The 18,396-nt window shown below is 40.5% G+C and overlaps 1 protein-coding gene across 2 annotated transcripts in view; it reads left to right on the forward strand.

Moving 5' to 3' along the window:
- Positions 1–796: 796 nt before the first annotated feature.
- The window catches only part of pggt1b (protein geranylgeranyltransferase type I, beta subunit), a 41,911-nt gene continuing 24,311 nt past the window's right edge, over positions 797–18,396 (forward strand). The window contains exons 1-5 of one of the 2 annotated variants that reach the window (XM_078397026.1): positions 797–917; positions 5,548–5,666; positions 8,567–8,634; positions 12,536–12,687; positions 17,164–17,296. In XM_078397026.1, the coding sequence (XP_078253152.1) occupies positions 823–917; positions 5,548–5,666; positions 8,567–8,634; positions 12,536–12,687; positions 17,164–17,296 (567 nt within the window). In that variant the 5' untranslated portion in view covers positions 797–822. Of the gene's footprint in view, positions 942–5,547; positions 5,667–8,566; positions 8,635–12,535; positions 12,688–17,163; positions 17,297–18,396 lie in introns of both variants that reach the window. The other variant, XM_078397025.1, reaches the window with a different exon arrangement.

Below are 18,396 nucleotides of genomic sequence, written 5' to 3' on the forward strand. Positions count from 1 at the left end.
CAATCTTCACTATCTGCAAAACCACCCACTTTTGTATCATCTGCAAACTTGCTAATCTGGCTGTGTATGTTCTAATCCAAAACATTGATTTAGATATTAATTTCTAAACAGCAGCATGTAAATATGGTTCATAATTAAGCATTTGAGTGGGGTTTTAATAACACTATTTTTAATCATACAAATCCTGGACCATTGGACCAATTGAGAATTATGTTGCTGCTATCCTCAATTTTGTCAGTGATCATGATTGGCTTACTGTGAAGACCTGATGTTTCCAACCATTAATCATCTTTGGTTCTATTTAAGACACGGACTGTCTTTTATCGGACTTTGCTGGACCTTATCTTGCACTAAACGCTATTCATGTTATTCCCTTTATCATGGATCTGTACTCTGTGAGTGGCTGGATTGTAATCATGCTGACTGGTTAGCACGCAACAAAAGCTTTTCCCTGTACCTTGGTACATGTGACATTAAACTAAACAACTTTTAGGATAGCCAAGAAATATTTCACATAGCATTTTAAAACAAAAATACATCTTCACAATACAACTATGTTTATATATACAAGAACACGTTTAGTAATTTCTTTAAATCTGAAAGATTTTCCCCCATTTGTTTGCGTTGCATTGAATAAAGTTAATATTGGAGATTTGACTTTTGTTAGATTTTGCACGTTAAGGAGTATTTGGAAGCAAATTCACTGCAGGCGCTAGCTAGCCTGGCGTGCGGCTCCCGCCCCGGTGGTGGCGGCAGCGTGTTGCAGCACTCGCTGGGCGGGGCGGGCCGGGCCGGGGCGGAGCGTGTCCATGGCGATCCAACATGGCCGAGGAGACGGCGGCTGGAGAGCACCTGGAGTTTCTCAGGGAGCGGCACGTCTGCTTCTTCGAGCGATGCCTGAAGATTTTGCCCGAGAGGTACTGCTCACTGGAGACCAGCAGGTAGGGCAAGGCCCGGGCGGGTCAGCGGGAGCTAAAGGCGGAGGCAGATTAAAGTGAAGGTCCAGGTGACCGGTCAGATCCGCCGCACCCACCCACCCACCCAGTGGCGGGGCCGGGCCGGGCCGGGACAGGGGGCACAGGCTGCAGCAGCACCAGGGCATCCATCCCCTCTGCCGCATAACGTGTCGCCAGAGAGCGGCTGGACCCTCCTGGGCTGTAAAGTCAGCTGCACCTTGCAGGCAAATAACGTGCGGTCATCACTTGATGGGATGAACGATTGCAGGGACTGGCGAGGAAACTGTCAGGCATAGGCAATAAAATAGTGACCTTCTGAGAAGTCATAATGTGCAAAACACAGGAAGTTCTTGCTTGAAGCAAAATGTGACTGAAAAGAAATTGGGTCCGGTCCGTCCACCACACAACTGAGAGATCTCAACTGTTCCGTGCGTTTGTATCGGAAATATACCTCTCAATTTTCCATGCAAGCCTGCCTTAAAAAGCGTTACACGTCGATACTGGAATTTGATATTATTGAGATTCACCATGTGATTTCAAAATAATAAAAACATGGAGCACATAAGCAGTTATGTTTACTACACATTTCATTCGCCACTTTTTACAGATGTTGAATAACTATTCATAGAATGTAAGAAATAAAAATCGACTTACACTATCTCTGCTCACAGGCTCCACCAATCAATAACGATGGCTAAATCTACCAGGCATATTTTCATCAGGTCTCATTGCCGTTGTATTAGTTTCTGCTAACTTTTTTATTAATTTGTGAATGTAAATTATGAATGTCTTTCAGGTCAGCGTTTATTACCCATCCCCAATTTTCTTTGAACCATTTCAGAACATTTTAAGAATCAATTTCATTAGTGGGTCTTGGATTATAAAGATTGTTCCATGTGAGGATGCCAACCGTTCCCTTCTGAAGAGCATGAATGACACAGATGGGTAACAATGGTTGACAATCTTTAGCATTGATGTAATGAATTCCAAAGCTTCCAGACCTCTACATTTATTAAAAATACAGTTCCAAATAGCTAATCCCATCCCATGTCCTCTGGTTCTAGATTATCTAGCTAAAGCAGCATCTCATCATTTGCACTGTCAATTCCTAGTTTTTTGTATAATTGCTCTTTTCAAGCAACTTTTCCATGTTTACTGCTTCACCCAGTTTACCCAAGAGCCTCAAACTTATTTAAAATCATGAGTTCACAAATTGATCAAATTTCATAAATATTCTATCTAAGGAATGTAGTTTAGTTTAGAGATACAACCCAGAAATAGGCCCTCCAGCCCACTGAGCCCACACACTAATACTACACACAAGGGGCAATTTATATTTATACCAAACCAATTAATCCACAAACCTGTATGTCGTTGGAGAATGGGAGGAAACAAAAGATCTCGGAGAAAACCCACAGAGGTCACGGTGAGAATGTACAAACTCAAAACAGACAAGCACCCGTAGCCAGGATCGAACCCGGGTTTCTTGTGCTGTAAGGAAGCAACTCTACTGCTGTGCCACCATGCATGGTTTCTCAAGTTTGTCAGAAGTTCCTGTTCATTTGTGCTCCCCTACTCTAATAAATCACTTGCACACCCAGTATTTCCCAGTGATTCCCAGAAATGAATTTGGTCATCTAGTTAGGTCATCTAGTTAGGTGCTTGGTAAATTTTGGGTTCATTTTTTATTTTCCCTTTTTATCATTTGCATAGCAGCTTTTTTATTCGCAGCCATCTCAATGTCTTGCCACCTTCAAAAATTTGTACTTTAAGTATGATTTTTATATTAGGTTTTATTTTTTCTGTCCTATAAAAGTAAGTTTACTTTTCTGTGCAATTTTACTGTGGCAGATACCTTCCCACTTTGCCAGCCTGTGGTTGCCATAATTGGCTATTTTTTACATTTAATCTACTGTAAACCTAATGCATAGCAAACATAATGGTCTAATTCAAAAGCAAACATAATGGTCTAATTCAAAACCTGGAGTAATAACTTACCATCATTATCTATTTCCTACCATCAAACCATTTGGATAGAGGTTGTTTTTTTGGACAGGAGGCTAGTGGTGTGCCACAGGTGCCCTTTGTGCCCTTTGTCATCTATCTCAATAATTTGGGTGAGAATATATATGGCATGGTTAGTAAATTTGCAGATGACACCAAAATAGTGATATCATAGAAAGTGAAGAAAATTATCCAGAAGAACAGTAAAGTCTTAATCAGCTAGATAAGTGATCCAAGGAATGGATCATGGGGTATAATTCAGATGTGTGCGTATTTTGGGTGTGTTTTGGTAGGGCTTCCATAGTGAATGGTGGGACACTGGGGAGTGTTGTAGAATTGAGGGACCCCAAGGAAAGTATAGTTCCCTGAAAGTGCATCCCAAGTTGACAGAGTGGTGAAAGTGGCTTTTGGCACACTGAGCTTCATCAGAAAAGATAATGAGTATAGAAGTTGGGACGTTATGTTGCTGTTGTACAAGATGTTGGTCAGGTCACACTTGGAATATTATGTTCAGTTTTTGTCACCCAGCCATGGGAAAGATTCCATTAAGCCAGAAAGAATGCAGAAAAGATTACAAGCCTGTTGTCATGACTCAAGGGACTGGGTAATAGGGGGAGGTTGGGCAGACGAGGACTTAATTCCGAGGAGCAAAGGAGACAGAAGTGTTCTTATAGAGGTGCATAAAATCATGAGGGGCATAGATAGGGGGATTGCACAAAGTCTTTTTCCCAGGATTAGTGAATTAAGAACTGGAAGGCATAGGTTTCAAGTGAGAGGGGAAGACTTAAGAACCTGAGGAGCAACATTTTTACTCAACATTTTCACTCAACTTTTCATACATGTATGGAACAAATTGCCAGAGAAATTTGTTGAGGCAGTACAAATGGACTAGTGTAGTTGGCTATCTTGTTTGGCGCAGAGGAGTTGGACTTACTCCAGCTTTTTGTATCTATCTTTGGACTGAAGGTTCCTGTTACTATGATGGAATTATATCTCTGGGGGGAAAAAACATTTGCCAATCTACCCATTTTATCTCGCATTCCATTGTCAACTTTATGATTCATAGTTGCCACAAGCAGCATGTGTTTGGGATGTGGCAGAAAAATGGAGCATGTGGGGTAACTCATAGTCATACAAAGAAAAATGCTAACTCCAGAAAGCACTGGTGGTCAGACTCAAACCCAGCTGGATGGATCTACGAGACAGCTGCACACCTTTTGGCTCAACTGTGCCACTGTGGTGTTTCCTTAATCTCAAGGGTTTTAATTTTCCAAATAACAATTGGCCAGTTGAAAAAAAATCATTCCTAGGGTAAACTGTGAATTGGAAACTCTTTTAAGTAGCCTTCAGCTCCGATGCCTTTCTCATCTTGACTGATCATCTTCTGCAGGTGGCAACATGGATTATGAGAAAAGGTATCGTAGCTTGGCCTGAACTTAAACTATCTAGCTCTGTTCTGTACTTATGCAACAATGCTTCTATCTTTTTACATTGCTGCTGCTGAAATTCTTCTTCATATCATCATCCCATCAAGACTTGACTTATTCAGCAATGTCACAACTGATTTTCCTGAATTCAAAACAGGTTATTTCTGATATTAACGGAATCGGGGAAATACAGATGGAGCAGGAAAATGGCATTGGTGTAGAAGATCAGCCGCAATCCTGTTGAATGGCAGAGCAGGCATGTGAGGCTCCACAAGGCCTATTTCTATACCATAGCTTTATAATCTTCGACCTCCCCAACGCGGGAGCTTCGATCGCCCCGACTGCGGATGGTTCGACTCCCCCTACCGCGGGAGAATAAACCAGGAAGAAGATTAGACTTTATTGCCTTCCATCACAGTGAGGAATATGGGGAATCCAGTGTGGTGGATGTTTATGTTAACTTTTATGTTGTTGTGTGTCTTGTTGCTTTTTTTTTAGTATGGCTGTATGGTAATTCGAGTTTCACTGTACCTTAATTGGTACACATGACAATAAACAGACTTTTGAAACCTTTGAATCTTCAAATCATTCAGAATATTGCAACTCATCCTGGTTGCTGTGTGATTGGCTTCTTTAAAAAGACATTACCCATCTCTCTGAGGTAAAGTTGATTGTGGACTGTTGCCTTTAGTAGTTTGATACAGCAGAATATTCATGTGGGGCTGGAGTTGCATGTAGGGCAGAATAGTCTATTCTTCTTTAGTAATCGTGCCAGCCTTGGTCATTAGTGACACTTTTGTTTCTGAGTTCTCTAAACTCCGCATTCCTTGTTCGACGTAATTTGCGACAATCTTTATTTCTTTAAGATGCATAAGGCATTGCAAAGGGTATTTGAAATATGTTTAAAGTTGTAAAGTGGGGAAATGAGATGAAAATTATTAGCTTCACCTTGGTCTCCTTTTGTGCAAGGATGCCGCAGAAGACATATTCTAAGGTGTCATCTTTGCAATTTAGATTCTTGGCTGTGTGGTTTACAATGAGGAGCACTTATCAGGTTTTCCAGTGAATGATAATTAAAATGTGTTGTATATGTTTTATAATGTAGAACTTAATCATGTTCATTAGATTAAATTATGATGTATCTTTTATGATATTTGCAGATTGACCATTGCCTTCTTTGCGTTGTCTGGTCTGGATATGCTGAGTGCCTTACATCTGGTGGATAAAACCAGTATTATTGAATGGATTTATTCCCTGCAGGTCCTTCCTACTGAAGACAGTGAGTGAGTTTTTTGTTTTTGATTTTGTATTTAATGCTCAATGAAGATGTTTTGATATTTAATGTTTTTGAACTATTTGCTTAAATGTTAGCAATTTTGATATATCATCTAATGAAGGATATTTTTCTTTTGTATTTTTCAATACATGAATCATGAAATTGCTATTGGTGGTGGGAAAGGAGGTTTGTTTATTAGATGGGCAGTGAATAACAGGGATTCAAGGCTAATTTATCAATCTGATAAATTATACAGATTAAAGAGGTGCCTAAAGTTTCAACCATATATGATTTCCAGATTAGTTCTTTTGATGTTTAGTCTTGTTCCATTCTGGAGCACGGCATTCGTGAACTTCACTATTTCAGTGTGCATTACAATAAAGAGTATATGGGGCTCAGTAAGTTTTGATTTTTGGGGATTTAATGTAATTTTGGCATTGGCCTGTGAGCTGTTAGGAAAGGAGATAGTTTATGGCACATGCTCATAAAATGGTTTTAGTCGTGTAACTTGAAATTGTGGCTACAGTAGCAATTTTTGGAACAAGTTTGGGCATTGAGAAGTTGGTCATCAGCAGGATAACCTGAATTTGAAGAGCTAGAAAACCTTGTGAAAAGAGATATTTAATCCATTACAAAATCAGTAAAGGAACAGAACACAAAGACAGTTATGTGATGCAAGTTTGAGAATACTCTGAAGATTAGTTTTTTTTTAATATACATTTTGAAATTGTGGGTTCGCTGGCAAACTGGCATTTATTATTTTTCTCTGGTAAAGAACCCATATGACATTTCTGGCTTCATAGGCCAGGCCATAGAATATAAAAGCTGACATACTAAGCTGCACCTTTATAAAACACTAATCATAAGTGTGCAGTTCTAATTGCCATACTTGTAGGGAGGTTATGGTTGCACTGGAGATGTAAGCTGATTTCTAGAGGGGCTGCTATCTTTTTGAAGATGATGTTATGCTGTTAGATAAAGAATACCAAGATTTAAACTTGGTGGTAGGACATTTACAAGTTAGAAAATTATGCTTCTTGGAGGGCAATCTGCTAGTGACGTTTCTGTATATCTGCTGACCACGTGACTCTTGGTAGAACAGGTTAGGAGTTTGGCAGTGTTATCAGATAAACTTGGGTAAACATTTTGTAGAGAGTTGTTAAGAGAGTGGAGAGAATGCTGTCTCTGTGCTTTGCAGAGGATGTCATGGGTGAAATACTCATTGTGGAACATAATGTCTGATCTATTCTTGTAATCAAAGTATTGCTGATCAGTGGTAACACCCACCTTCCCTGCAGAATGTTGATGGAATGCATTGAGTGTTAGGATGGGTGCCTAGTTTCTCATGTTAGAGGTGATCATTGTCTATTACTTGGATGGCATGAAGATTTCTTGGCACTTCTTAGCTTGTGGAAGTAATGACGTTGTTAGTTTTGAGAAAGTTGTGAATGGAATTGAACATTGTGCAATAATCAGCAAAAGTCCTCACTCTTGCCTTTGTTGTGGAACTTCATTAATGCGGCAGATGATTCTCCGGCTTAAGACACGGTTCCCAGGAACTCTTGCAACAGTATCATGCTGTTGGGTTGATTGACCTTCATCACAGGCTGTCCCTGGATAACGAACAGGTTCTGTATTATAGATGTCCATAAGTTGGAAGATACACAAAAATCATTCGATATTAATCATACCTCCACAGTATTATAATGAATGGCATCAAAACCACAGAAGACTAATAAGAAAGAAAATTTACTAATAAGAAAGAACTAAAAGTGGAGAGAGAGGAAAAACTAGATCTGCCAAATGTACGTATGATGGAATTCTGAATGTAACAGTATTATGGAAGCTTGTTCATATATGCAAGTGTCCTTAAGTTGTGGGTCTGTTACCCTCTGACGACTTGTAATAACAGCTTGCCTTTGTGCAAAGTTTGGTGTTCAAGAATTATTTGGTACCTTCAAAGTATTTGTTCTCCCTCTCTGATTATGCTTGTATTATGTATATTGTGCCTAATGTATTTCTATATCACATGGATTCTTTATGGATTAAAATTACTTGATCTGCTTGCAATCAAGTGTGCAATAATAGAGGTTTTATTGTGACGTTGAAGGCTCAGAGTCTCCCCACCCGTTTGATGTTACCAGTGGCTTTCAATGATTTGTATTTTTGGGATAATAAATATTCTCTAACTCCGAGATGACAAATTGGAAAGCAAACAAATATCATAAATAGCGATCAGAAAACATTTTGATGTCGGTGTGGAAATTGTTTTTTGGTCTGATGAATTTGTTAACTTTTATTAATTTAAAATAAGAAAGCAATTTAAAACTGAACATTCTTAAATAATTATCTAAAAAATGTGAATAATAAAAGCAGCAAAATAGTTGTTGCTTGACAAAAAAACAGAAAAAGAAAGATGAGTCAGAACATTTGCAATAAAAGATAATCTGCCAGGCATCTGCCCACTCACTCAACCTGTCCAGGTCACCCTGCAACCTCCTAACATCCTCTTCACAGTTTACACTGCCACCCAGCTTTGTGGATAGAGATGCTTTCTATGGACTTGGAAGTGGACATACTGTAAGGCATTAGATGGCACTGTTGAGATGGTGTGCCTTTGTAACATGATGGAAAAACAATTCATTGCAGACAGCATTGTACTTGTTATAGTTTGCTCCAGCTGATAACAAGAAATCAATTTGTTCGAGATCTGAAGGAAAATTTGTTTTTAAGTTTCATTAAACAATAATGGACCCTAATGTATTATTTATTGATACTTGCAGTGCTTTTGTAGAAAATGAATTCATTAAAATACTTCAATACTTGAGGTTTTTAGATGCACAGAAAAGGCACGGAAGCAGGTTCACACTGCTTTATTTTAACATTATTATTCTGATTTTCAGAATCTAATCTGTACCGCTGTGGATTCAGGGGTTCATCACATCTGGGAATCCCATATAATGTATCAGAGGTTAGTGGAATGTGGAAAGTATTTCAATGAGAACACAGTACTTTATTCAATGGTGACTAAACTGGAAGTTAGAATACAAACCCCTGGAGTATTCCTTCATTGGGACCATCATTCTAATCCTTGGAGCACAGGAGAATGAGGGGTGATCTTATAGAGGTTTATAAAATCATGAGAGGAATAGATCGGGTAGATGCAGAGTCTCTTGCCCAGAGTAGGTGAATCGAGGACCAGAGGACATAGGTTTAAGGTATTGTGGAAAAGATTTAATAGGAATCTGAAAGGTAACTTTTTCACATAAAGGGTGGTGGATGTATGGAACAAACTGCGAGGGAAGGTAGTTGAGGCTGGGATTATACCAACATTTAAGAAACAGTTAGACAAGTACATGGATAGGACAGGTTTGGAGGGATATGGACCAAATGTGGGCAGGTGGGATTAGTATAGCGGGGACATGCTGTCCAGTGTGGGCAAGTTGGGCCGAAGGGCCTGTTTCCACGCTGTATCACTCCATGACTCGAGGACCACCAGCAATTTTGAATTAAGACAAAACCGTGTGACTTGGGCATTATCTTCTTGATGTGTTTACAACCATAACATATACATTATTATAGCCCTTTAATAAACCAATTAGTATTTGTTAAAGTTCTGTGCTTTGCTTAGGTAGTTGTTCCTTTAAAGGGTAAGTGATCTTTTTTCAACGCTTCCTTGAGATGCTTTACTGTGTACAGCTATCCAGTTTAGATCAGAAATCATGTAATCTATAGAACATAGAAACATAGAAAATAGATGCAGGAGGAGGCCATTCGGCCCTTCGAGCCAGCACCGCCATTCATTGTGATCATGGCTGATCATCCCTAATCAATAACCCATGCCTGCCTTCTGCCCACATCCCTTGATTCCACTAGCCCCTAGAGCTCTATCTAACTCTCTCTTAAATCTATCCAGTGATTTGGCTTCCACTGCCCTCTGGCAGAGAATTCCACAAATTCACAACTCTCTGGGTGAAAATGTTTTTTACCACCTCAGTTTTAAATGGCCTCCCCTTTATTCTAAGACCGTGGCCCCTGGTTCTGGACTCGCCAAACATTGGGAACATTTTTCCTGCATCTAGCTTGTCTACCTTTTATAATTTTATATGTTTCTATAAGATCCCCTCTCATCCTTCTAAACTCCAGTGAATACAAGCCTAGTCTTTTCAATCTTTCCTCATATGTCAGTCCCACCATCCCAGGGATCAATCTCGTGAACCTGCGCTGTACTGCCTCAATCACAAGGATGTCCTTCCTCAAATTAGGAGACCAAAACTGTACACAATACTCCAGATGTGGTCTTACCAGGGCCCTATACAACTTCAGAAGAACCTCTTTACTCCTATACTGAAATCCTCTTGTTATGAAGGCCAACATTCCATTAGCTTTCTTCACTGCCTGCTGTACCTGCACACCAACTTTCAGTGACTGGTGTACAAGGACACCCAGGTCTCGCTGCACCTCCCCCTTACCTAACCCAACACCATTGAGATAATAATCTGCCTCCTTGTTTTTGCCACCAAAGTGGATAACCTCACATTTATCTATATTATATTGCATCTGCCAGGCATCTGCCCACTCACTCAACCTGTCCAGGTCACCCTGCAACATCCTAACATCCTCTTCACAGTTTACACTGCCACCTAGCTTTGTGTCATCTGCAAACTTGCTAATGTTGCTTCTAATTCCCTCTTCCAAATCATTAATATATATGGTAAACAGTTGCGGCCCCAACACCGAGCCTTGCGGCACTCCACTCGCCACTGCCTGCCATTCTGAAAAGGACCCGTTTACTCCTACTCTTTGCTTCCTGTCTGCCAACCAATTTTCTATCAATGTCAACACCCTAACCTCAATACCAGGTGCTCTAATTTTAGTCACCAATCTCCCGTGCGGGACCTTATCAAAGGCTTTCTGAATGTCTAGATACACTACATCCACTGGCTCCCCTTCATCTATTTTACTTGGCACGTCCTCAAAAAATTCCAGAAGATTAGTCAAGCGTGATTTCCCTTTCATAAATCCATGCTGACTTGGACTTATCCTTTTATTGCTATCCAAATGCACCGTTATTACCTCTTTAATAATTGACTCTAGCATCTTTCCCACCACCGAAGTCAGGCTAAATGGTCTGTAATTCCCCGTTTTCTCTCTCGCTCAGTTCAAAACAGTTTAGTTTTGAAGATTTTCAGCAAATCAATTAAGCTGCATGGAATTCCACCATAGATGAGGGAATAAAATAGGGGAATTTGTTGGGTGGAAGAATTTAATATCCATTTTTGAATGCTAAGAGTGTTAATATTAAAATATTCGTATTGTACCATGTTCTTAAGATCATAAATCATAGAAGCAGAATTATCCCCTCGTGTACAGGGCCCTGGTGAGACCACACCCAGAGTATTGTGTGCATTGTTGGTCTCTTAATATGAGGATGGACATTCTTGCTATTGAGGGAATGCAGCGTAATTCCAGGTTAATTCCTGGGATGGTGGGACTGACCTATGATAAAAGAATGGATCGACTGTGCTTATATTCACTGGAATTTAGAAGGATGAGATGGGATCTGAAAGAAACGTGTAAAATTCTTAAGGGATTGGACAGGCTAGATGCAGGAAAAATGTTCCCGATGTTGGGGGAGTCCAGAACCAGGGGTCACAGTTTAAGAATAAGGGGTAGGCCATTTAGGACTGAGATGAAAAAAATATTTTTCACCCAGAGTTGTGAATCTGTGGAATTCTCTGCCACAGAAGGCAGTGGAGGGCAATTCACTGGATGTATCCAAGAAAGAGTTAGATACTCTTCGGTCTAACAGAATCAAGAGATATGGGGAGAAAGCAGGAATGGGGTACTGATTTTGGATGATCATCCATGATCATATTGAATGACGGTGCTGGCTTAAAGGGTGGAATGTCCTACTCCTGCACCTATTTTCTATGTTCATTGAGTCTACTCCACCATTTAATCATGGCTGATCTATCTTTCCCTCTCAGCCCCATTCACCTGCCTTCGCCACATAATCTTATTAATCAAGAACCTGCAATCTCCACTTTAAAAATACCCAATGACGGCCTCCACAGCCATCTGTGGCAATTAATTCCTCCAATTCACTACCCTCTGACTAAAGAAATTCCTCCTCATCTCCTTTCTGAAAGTACATCCTTTAATTCTTGAGGCTGTGCCCTCTGGTCCTAGACTCTTCTGTTAGTGGAGACATCCTCCTCGCATACCTCTAACCAGGCCATGTTATGCTATACTGCTTATGAAAAGGGATTAAAGAGGAGACCTAATCAATATGACCATTGAATTTCCTGTAGATCGACCGAATCAGCATTGTCATTAAAAAAATTGACATTAGACTCTATTTTACTTTTGACTTTATTGATACAGTGGAAACAGGCCCTTCGGCCCAATGAGTCCACGCCGACCAGCGATCACCCTGTACACTAACACTAGGGACAATTTATAATTTCACCAAAGCCAATTTACCTATCAATCTGTACATCTCTGCAGCGTGGGAGGAAACCGGAGCACTCAGAGAAAACCCACACGGGGAGAATGTACAAACTCCAGACAGACCGCCCATAGTTAGGATCGAATCCAGGTCTCTGTCAATAGACAAGAGACAGTAGGTGCAGGAGTCACTGTAAGGCAGCAACTCTACCGCTCTAAAATTGGTTTCACGCATTGCCTTTAATCTAGAGAAATTCTTTTGATCTATTATCATCCCAATCTCTGATCATTTCTGATTTCCCCCTTTCCCTACCCTCAGACAGTTCAATTGATTTATTTAATCTATTTTTTAAGCAATAAAACAATTGAAATGCTGATATTTATATTACTGTCCCTAATGCATGGTTGTTGGTATATTTTAGAGTCACGGTACACATCATTTGTATGACAGTGGTCACATAGCAATGACCTACACTGGCCTAGCTAGCCTGGTGATTCTTGGAGATGATCTGAAACGGGTAAATAAGGAAGCATGTTTAGCAGGACTTAGAGCTCTGCAACTTGAAGATGGCAGGTATGGTAAATTCTTTATTATCATGGAAGCAATTGTATTAATACCTTGCATGCCTTGCAATTTAACGCCCACTTTATGTAGCAATGGTATAACATTAGATAATTATAATCTGGGTTTATTTTCACGATTGGTTGAGCCTGAGCTTCGTTCTTCTTGAAACCTTTGGTGTCATGTCAGTAAAATCTAGTTTTCTTTTTATGTAAGTGAAGTGAGAAAGTTCTAATTATCCATTACATTTGGGATTTTGTTCAATTACTGGGTCATTTTTTTTCATTAGCCAAACCTCGGGTAATATTCCTTTCTCTCAAACTTTGACAGCCTTGTGGAGCAGTTTTTCAAAAATGCCAAGTATTCTTTCTGTAAGCCTGTAGATATGGCCATACATGATGGGTCTCATGGCTTTCCACACGAGCTTCACAAGTTCACAAGCTATAGGAGCAGAATTAGGCCATTTAGCCCATCGGGTCTACTTCGCTATTCAATCATGGCTGATCTTTGCCTCTTAATCATATTTTCCTGCCTTCTCCCCATAACCCTTGACACCCATTGTAATCAAGAATTTGTCTATCTCTGCCTTAAAATATACACTGACAGCCTCCACAGCCCTCTGTGGCAATGAGTTCCACAGATTAACTACCCTCTGACTAAAGATGTTCCTCATCTCCTTTCAAAAAGAGTGCCCTTTAATTCTGAGTCTATGACCTCTGGTCTTAGACTCTCCCACCAGTGGAAACATCCTTTCCACATTCACTATATCTATGCCTTTCATTGTTCTGTAAGTTTCAAGAGATCCCCCCTCAATTTTCTAAACTCCAGCGAGTAGAGGCGCAGTGCATTGATCAGGTAGATGCCTTTTGGGAGCAGGATTTTGTTATTTCTCCTCCTTTTCTAAACGGGACACTACCAAATAAAAACTTTACCAGCAAATTGGTGTGCCTGACTCAAACCAAGTGGGAAATTGGAAAAAAAAAACTTTTGTACTTAAAAATATATGTTTTGTAGCTCCTGTTGAGAATTAACTGCTTCCTTCCTCAGCAGCCAATTGTCTAGGTTAGAGGGGAACAGGGCATAGGCACTGATAACACAAAGGAGAGGGGTTATATTGCTTTCTTCCAAACCTGGGCTGGAAAAGGTGCGTTCTGTTCTGTCTAACCCTGGCAGCAACCCAGCCTGCAAACTGCCCCTCAATGGTATGCGGTCCACCGTGCCCAGTACCTTTGCCCCACTGATAGTTCCTCCATGACTCTCTCTTCCACTTTCCTGCATGCCTCTGCTGTTGATGTTGCTTATTGTCAGACTAGTTGTCTGGAACTCAGAATGAGGGAGTTAGTTGGCCAGTAGCTAATGGAGTGGCAGATAGCACTGAGGACTGGGCAAAAAAATTGCTGTAAAAGCCTAAAATTGCAAAAGAATCTGCAGTATCATAATTTATAGAGTCATGCAGTATAGAAACAAGCTCTCTGGCCCAACTGGTTCATGTCGAACAAGATGCTCATCCAAGCTAGACCTGCATTTGACCCATATCTCTCTCTGTCCACGTATCTTTTAAATGGTGTTGGCAGACACAAAATGCTGGAGTAACTCAGCGGGAGAGGCAGCATCTCGGGAGAGAAGGAATGGATGACGTTTCGGGTTGAAACCCTTCTTCAGACTGATAATCTGAAGAAGGGTCTCGACCCAAAATGTTGTTATTGTACCAGCCTCAACCACTTCTTCTGGGAGCTCATTCCATATATGTACCACCTATAGTGTGGAAAAAGTTACCTGTCAGGTTCCTATTAAATCTTTCCCTTCTCACTTTAGTTCTTGATCCCCCTAGCCCTCTAGTTCTTGATCCCCCAACCCTGGGGGGGGGGGAAACTGGGTGTGCTTTCATCCCCGTCTATGCCCCTCATGATTTTAAACACATCTATATGGTCACTCCTCAGTTAGTTTAGTTTATTATTGTCATGTGTACTGAGGTACTGTGAAAAACTTTTTCTTTGCATGCTAACCAAAGAAAAGACAATACATTATTACAATCAAGCTATCCACAGTACACGGATAAAGTCCGATAGTTCGATTCAAGATAGTTCAAAGGTCTTCCATGAGGTTGATGGGTGGTCAGGACCGAACTTTAGGTGATGAGGGGACCATTCTGTTACCTGATAACAACTGGGAAGAAACTGTCCCTGAATATGGAGGTATGTGTTTTCAAACTTCTGTACCTCTTGCCTGATGGGAGAGGAGAGAAGAGGTGAGATTGGTCCTTGATTATGCTGGTTGCTTTGCCGAGGTAGTGCGAAGTAGAGATAGAGTCAATGGAAGGGAAGTTGGTTTGCAAATTGATCTGGGCTACATCCACTACTCTGCAAATTCTTACAGCCTTGGATGGATCTGTTCCCAAACCAGGCTGTGGTGCATCCCAATAAAATGCTTTCTACGGCACATCTGTAGAAGTAGATGGGGGTTGTTGGGGACATGCCAAACTTCCTAAACCTTCTAAGGAAGTAGAGACTCCTTGGCCATAGCTTCGATGTGGCTGGTCCAGGTCAAATTGTTGGTAGACACAAAATGCTGGAGTAACTCAGCAGGTCAGGCAGCATCTCTGGAGCGAAGGAATGGGTGACGTTTCGGGTCGAGACCCTTCTTCAGACTGATGTCAGGGGAGCGGGCGGGACAAAGATAGAATGTAGTCAGAGACAGTAAGACGAGTGGGTGAAAAGGGAAGGGGAGGGGATAGAGAGGGAAAGCAAGGGCTATTTTAAGTTAGAGAAGTCAATGTTCATACCACTGGGGTGTAAACTACCCAAGCGAAATAAGAGGTGCTGTTCCTCCAATTTGCGCTAGGTCTCACTCTGACAATGGAGGAGGCCCAGGACAGAAAGGTAAGATTGGGAATGGGAGGGGGAGTTGAAGTGCTGAGCCACCGGGAGATCAGGTGGGTTAAGACAGACTGAGTGTAGGTGATTAGCGAAACGATCACCAAGCCTGCACTTGGTATCGCCGATGAAGAGAAGCTAACACCTGGAACAGCGGATACAGTAGATGAAGTTGGAGGAGGTGCCAGTGAACCTCTGCCTCACCTGGAAAGACTGTAGGACCAGGGAGATGGCAAAATTACCACAGTTCCAAGGGATCAAGTCCTAGTCTGCCTAGCCTCCCCCTATAACTCATTCACTCCAGTGCTGGCAGCATCCTCGTAAATCTGTTCTGCACTCTTTCCATCTTAATGGCATCTTCCCATAGAAGGGTGACCAAACATAACATCCCAGCTTCCATATTCAGTGTCCTTGCTAATGAAGACCAACATGCCCCAAAACAGCCTTCATCACCCTGTCAACCTGTGAGGCCACTTTCTGGGAACTGTATACTGGTAGTTCTAGGTCCCTCAATTCTATAAAACTTTGTAGGGCCTTACCTTTGTGAAAGTCCTACCCTGGTTTGACTTCCCGAAAATGCAATTCCTCGCATTTCTCTGAATTAATCTCCATTTACTATTCCTCTGACCACTTCCCCACCCGATTAAGATCCTGGTATAAATCTTGATAACTTTACTCGCTGTCTATGATACTACCTTTGGTTGTGTAATCTGCAAATGTATTAATAATGCCTTGTACATGCTCATCCAAATTGCTGATATAAACCACAAACAATAATAGGCAATAATAGACTCTTGAGGTGCATCACTCATCATGGGTCTCCAATCTGATTTTTTTTTTAAACATCTGTCATTACCCTCTGCTTCCTGCCATCAAGCCAATTACGTATCTAATTAGCTAGCTCTCCCTAAATTCCATGCAATCTAATCCAGAACAATTTACAATGCGGAACCATATCAAAGGCCTTGCATAGTTCATATAGAGTACATCTACTTCATCAATCTTCTTGGTTACTTCTTCAAAAAGTGGATTCAGTTTTGTGAGATACTATCACCCATGCACAAAGCTGTGTTGTGTTGCCCTGTCTTTCCAAATGTATATTATATCCTTCAGTACTTTACCTAGCACAGATATCATGCTCTTTTGGCCTACAGTTCCAAGGTTTTTTTGTGGCTGTACAATAAAGACACAACATTGGCCACCCTCTAGTCTTCCAGCAGCTCACCCGTGGCTAATGAGGATTCGTACATGCATAGTTTAGTAGAGCTTTGCCACCTAGCCATGATGACATCTGTATAGCACTTTAGTGTGAATTGTTTATAAACAAATTTTAGTGATTTGGGTTGAAATTTGATTCATTTGAAGTAAGATCTGTTTTGCTACCTAACCAGATGAGACAAACTATTCATAACGTAAATGAAAACTTGTCCTGATTGCAACCAATTTAAGATCCTACAACATACACTTTTGAAACAATTAGACAAACTTTATTTTTAATGTCTCAATAATATTTCATGCTGTGGAGTCCAATGAAAATTAAAGGCTAGATGTATTTGTCACTTCTCTATAGTTGCAATGGTGTTTCTTTGTTTTCCCTTCTTTGTCTACTTTGCAGCTTCTATGCTGTGCCAGAAGGAAGTGAAAATGACATGAGGTTTGTCTACTGTGCCACTTGTATCTGCTATATGCTCAATGATTGGTCAGGAATGAACACAAAGAAAGCCATAAATTACATCAGAAAAAGCATGGTGAGTAAAGTAAAATTGGATCTCTACCATGAAAAATTGTTGAAGTTGATTTTCAGATTTTGATTACAAACTAAAATACTGGAAATGTTGAAAAAGCTGAAAACCCCCAACAAATATTGGGAATACTCAGCAGGTGGGTGATATCTGTAAAGAAAAAACAGCTAATTTTGTAGGTCTGTGACCTTCCATTGCGCTTAAACTCATTCAACATAAAATTAAATATGATGTGTCGAGGGTGCCCATTTCTAATGAAAGATTATTAACTTGAATAACTAACATTTATCTCCAGAAATGATTTCTGACATGAATATTTTTTGCAGTTTCTGCATTTAACCAAGTTTACATTTTATTGAACTGTTCTCTTAGCTCAAACAACTTAATATTTAGTTGTTAAAATTAGTTGTTCTGTGAAAAGCTTAATTGGCTGGGTAAATGTAAAAATTGTCCCTAGTGGGTGTAGGATAGTGTTAATGTACGGGGATCACTGGGCGGCACGGACTTGGTGGGCCGAAAAGGCCTGTTTCCGGCTGTATATATATGATATGATATGATATGAAAAGCAATTGTGTTTCCAAGAAACCATTTGCTTTTAAATGAAGATATTTGCAAATAATTTATATATATTACATGAGAAGTAGGAGCAGATAGACCACATAGATTTCAAACCTGGTTCTCTATTCAATGAATCTTCTACTTTCCTGTGTGATCTCAGTAGCCCTGGATTTTGTTGCATTCCAGAAACCTATCAGTTTCCGCAGTGAATTGGTATTTAAGTCTTCAGTAGAATCTTTCCTCATAAACTAACCCTTGAACATAATGAACAAGGCTTCTCTGCACCACCTCCAAGTGTGTGTTTTTTATTCATTCGTTTTTTTGGGATGTCGATATTGATTGGAAGGCAGCATTTAATGGATATCATTGTTCTTGATAATTAAGCTGCTGCCTTAAACCATTGCGCTCCTTGTGTTGGGGAAAAAACTGCAGATGCTGGTTTAAATCGAAGGTAGATACAAAATGCTGGAGTAACTCAGTAGCTCAGGCAGCTTCTCTGGAGAGAAGGAATGGGTGACGTTTCGGGCCGAGACCCTTCAGACTGAATA

Source organism: Rhinoraja longicauda, chromosome 3, assembly GCF_053455715.1.
Source record: "Rhinoraja longicauda isolate Sanriku21f chromosome 3, sRhiLon1.1, whole genome shotgun sequence".
In the NCBI taxonomy this organism is placed as follows: domain Eukaryota; kingdom Metazoa; phylum Chordata; class Chondrichthyes; order Rajiformes; family Arhynchobatidae; genus Rhinoraja; species Rhinoraja longicauda.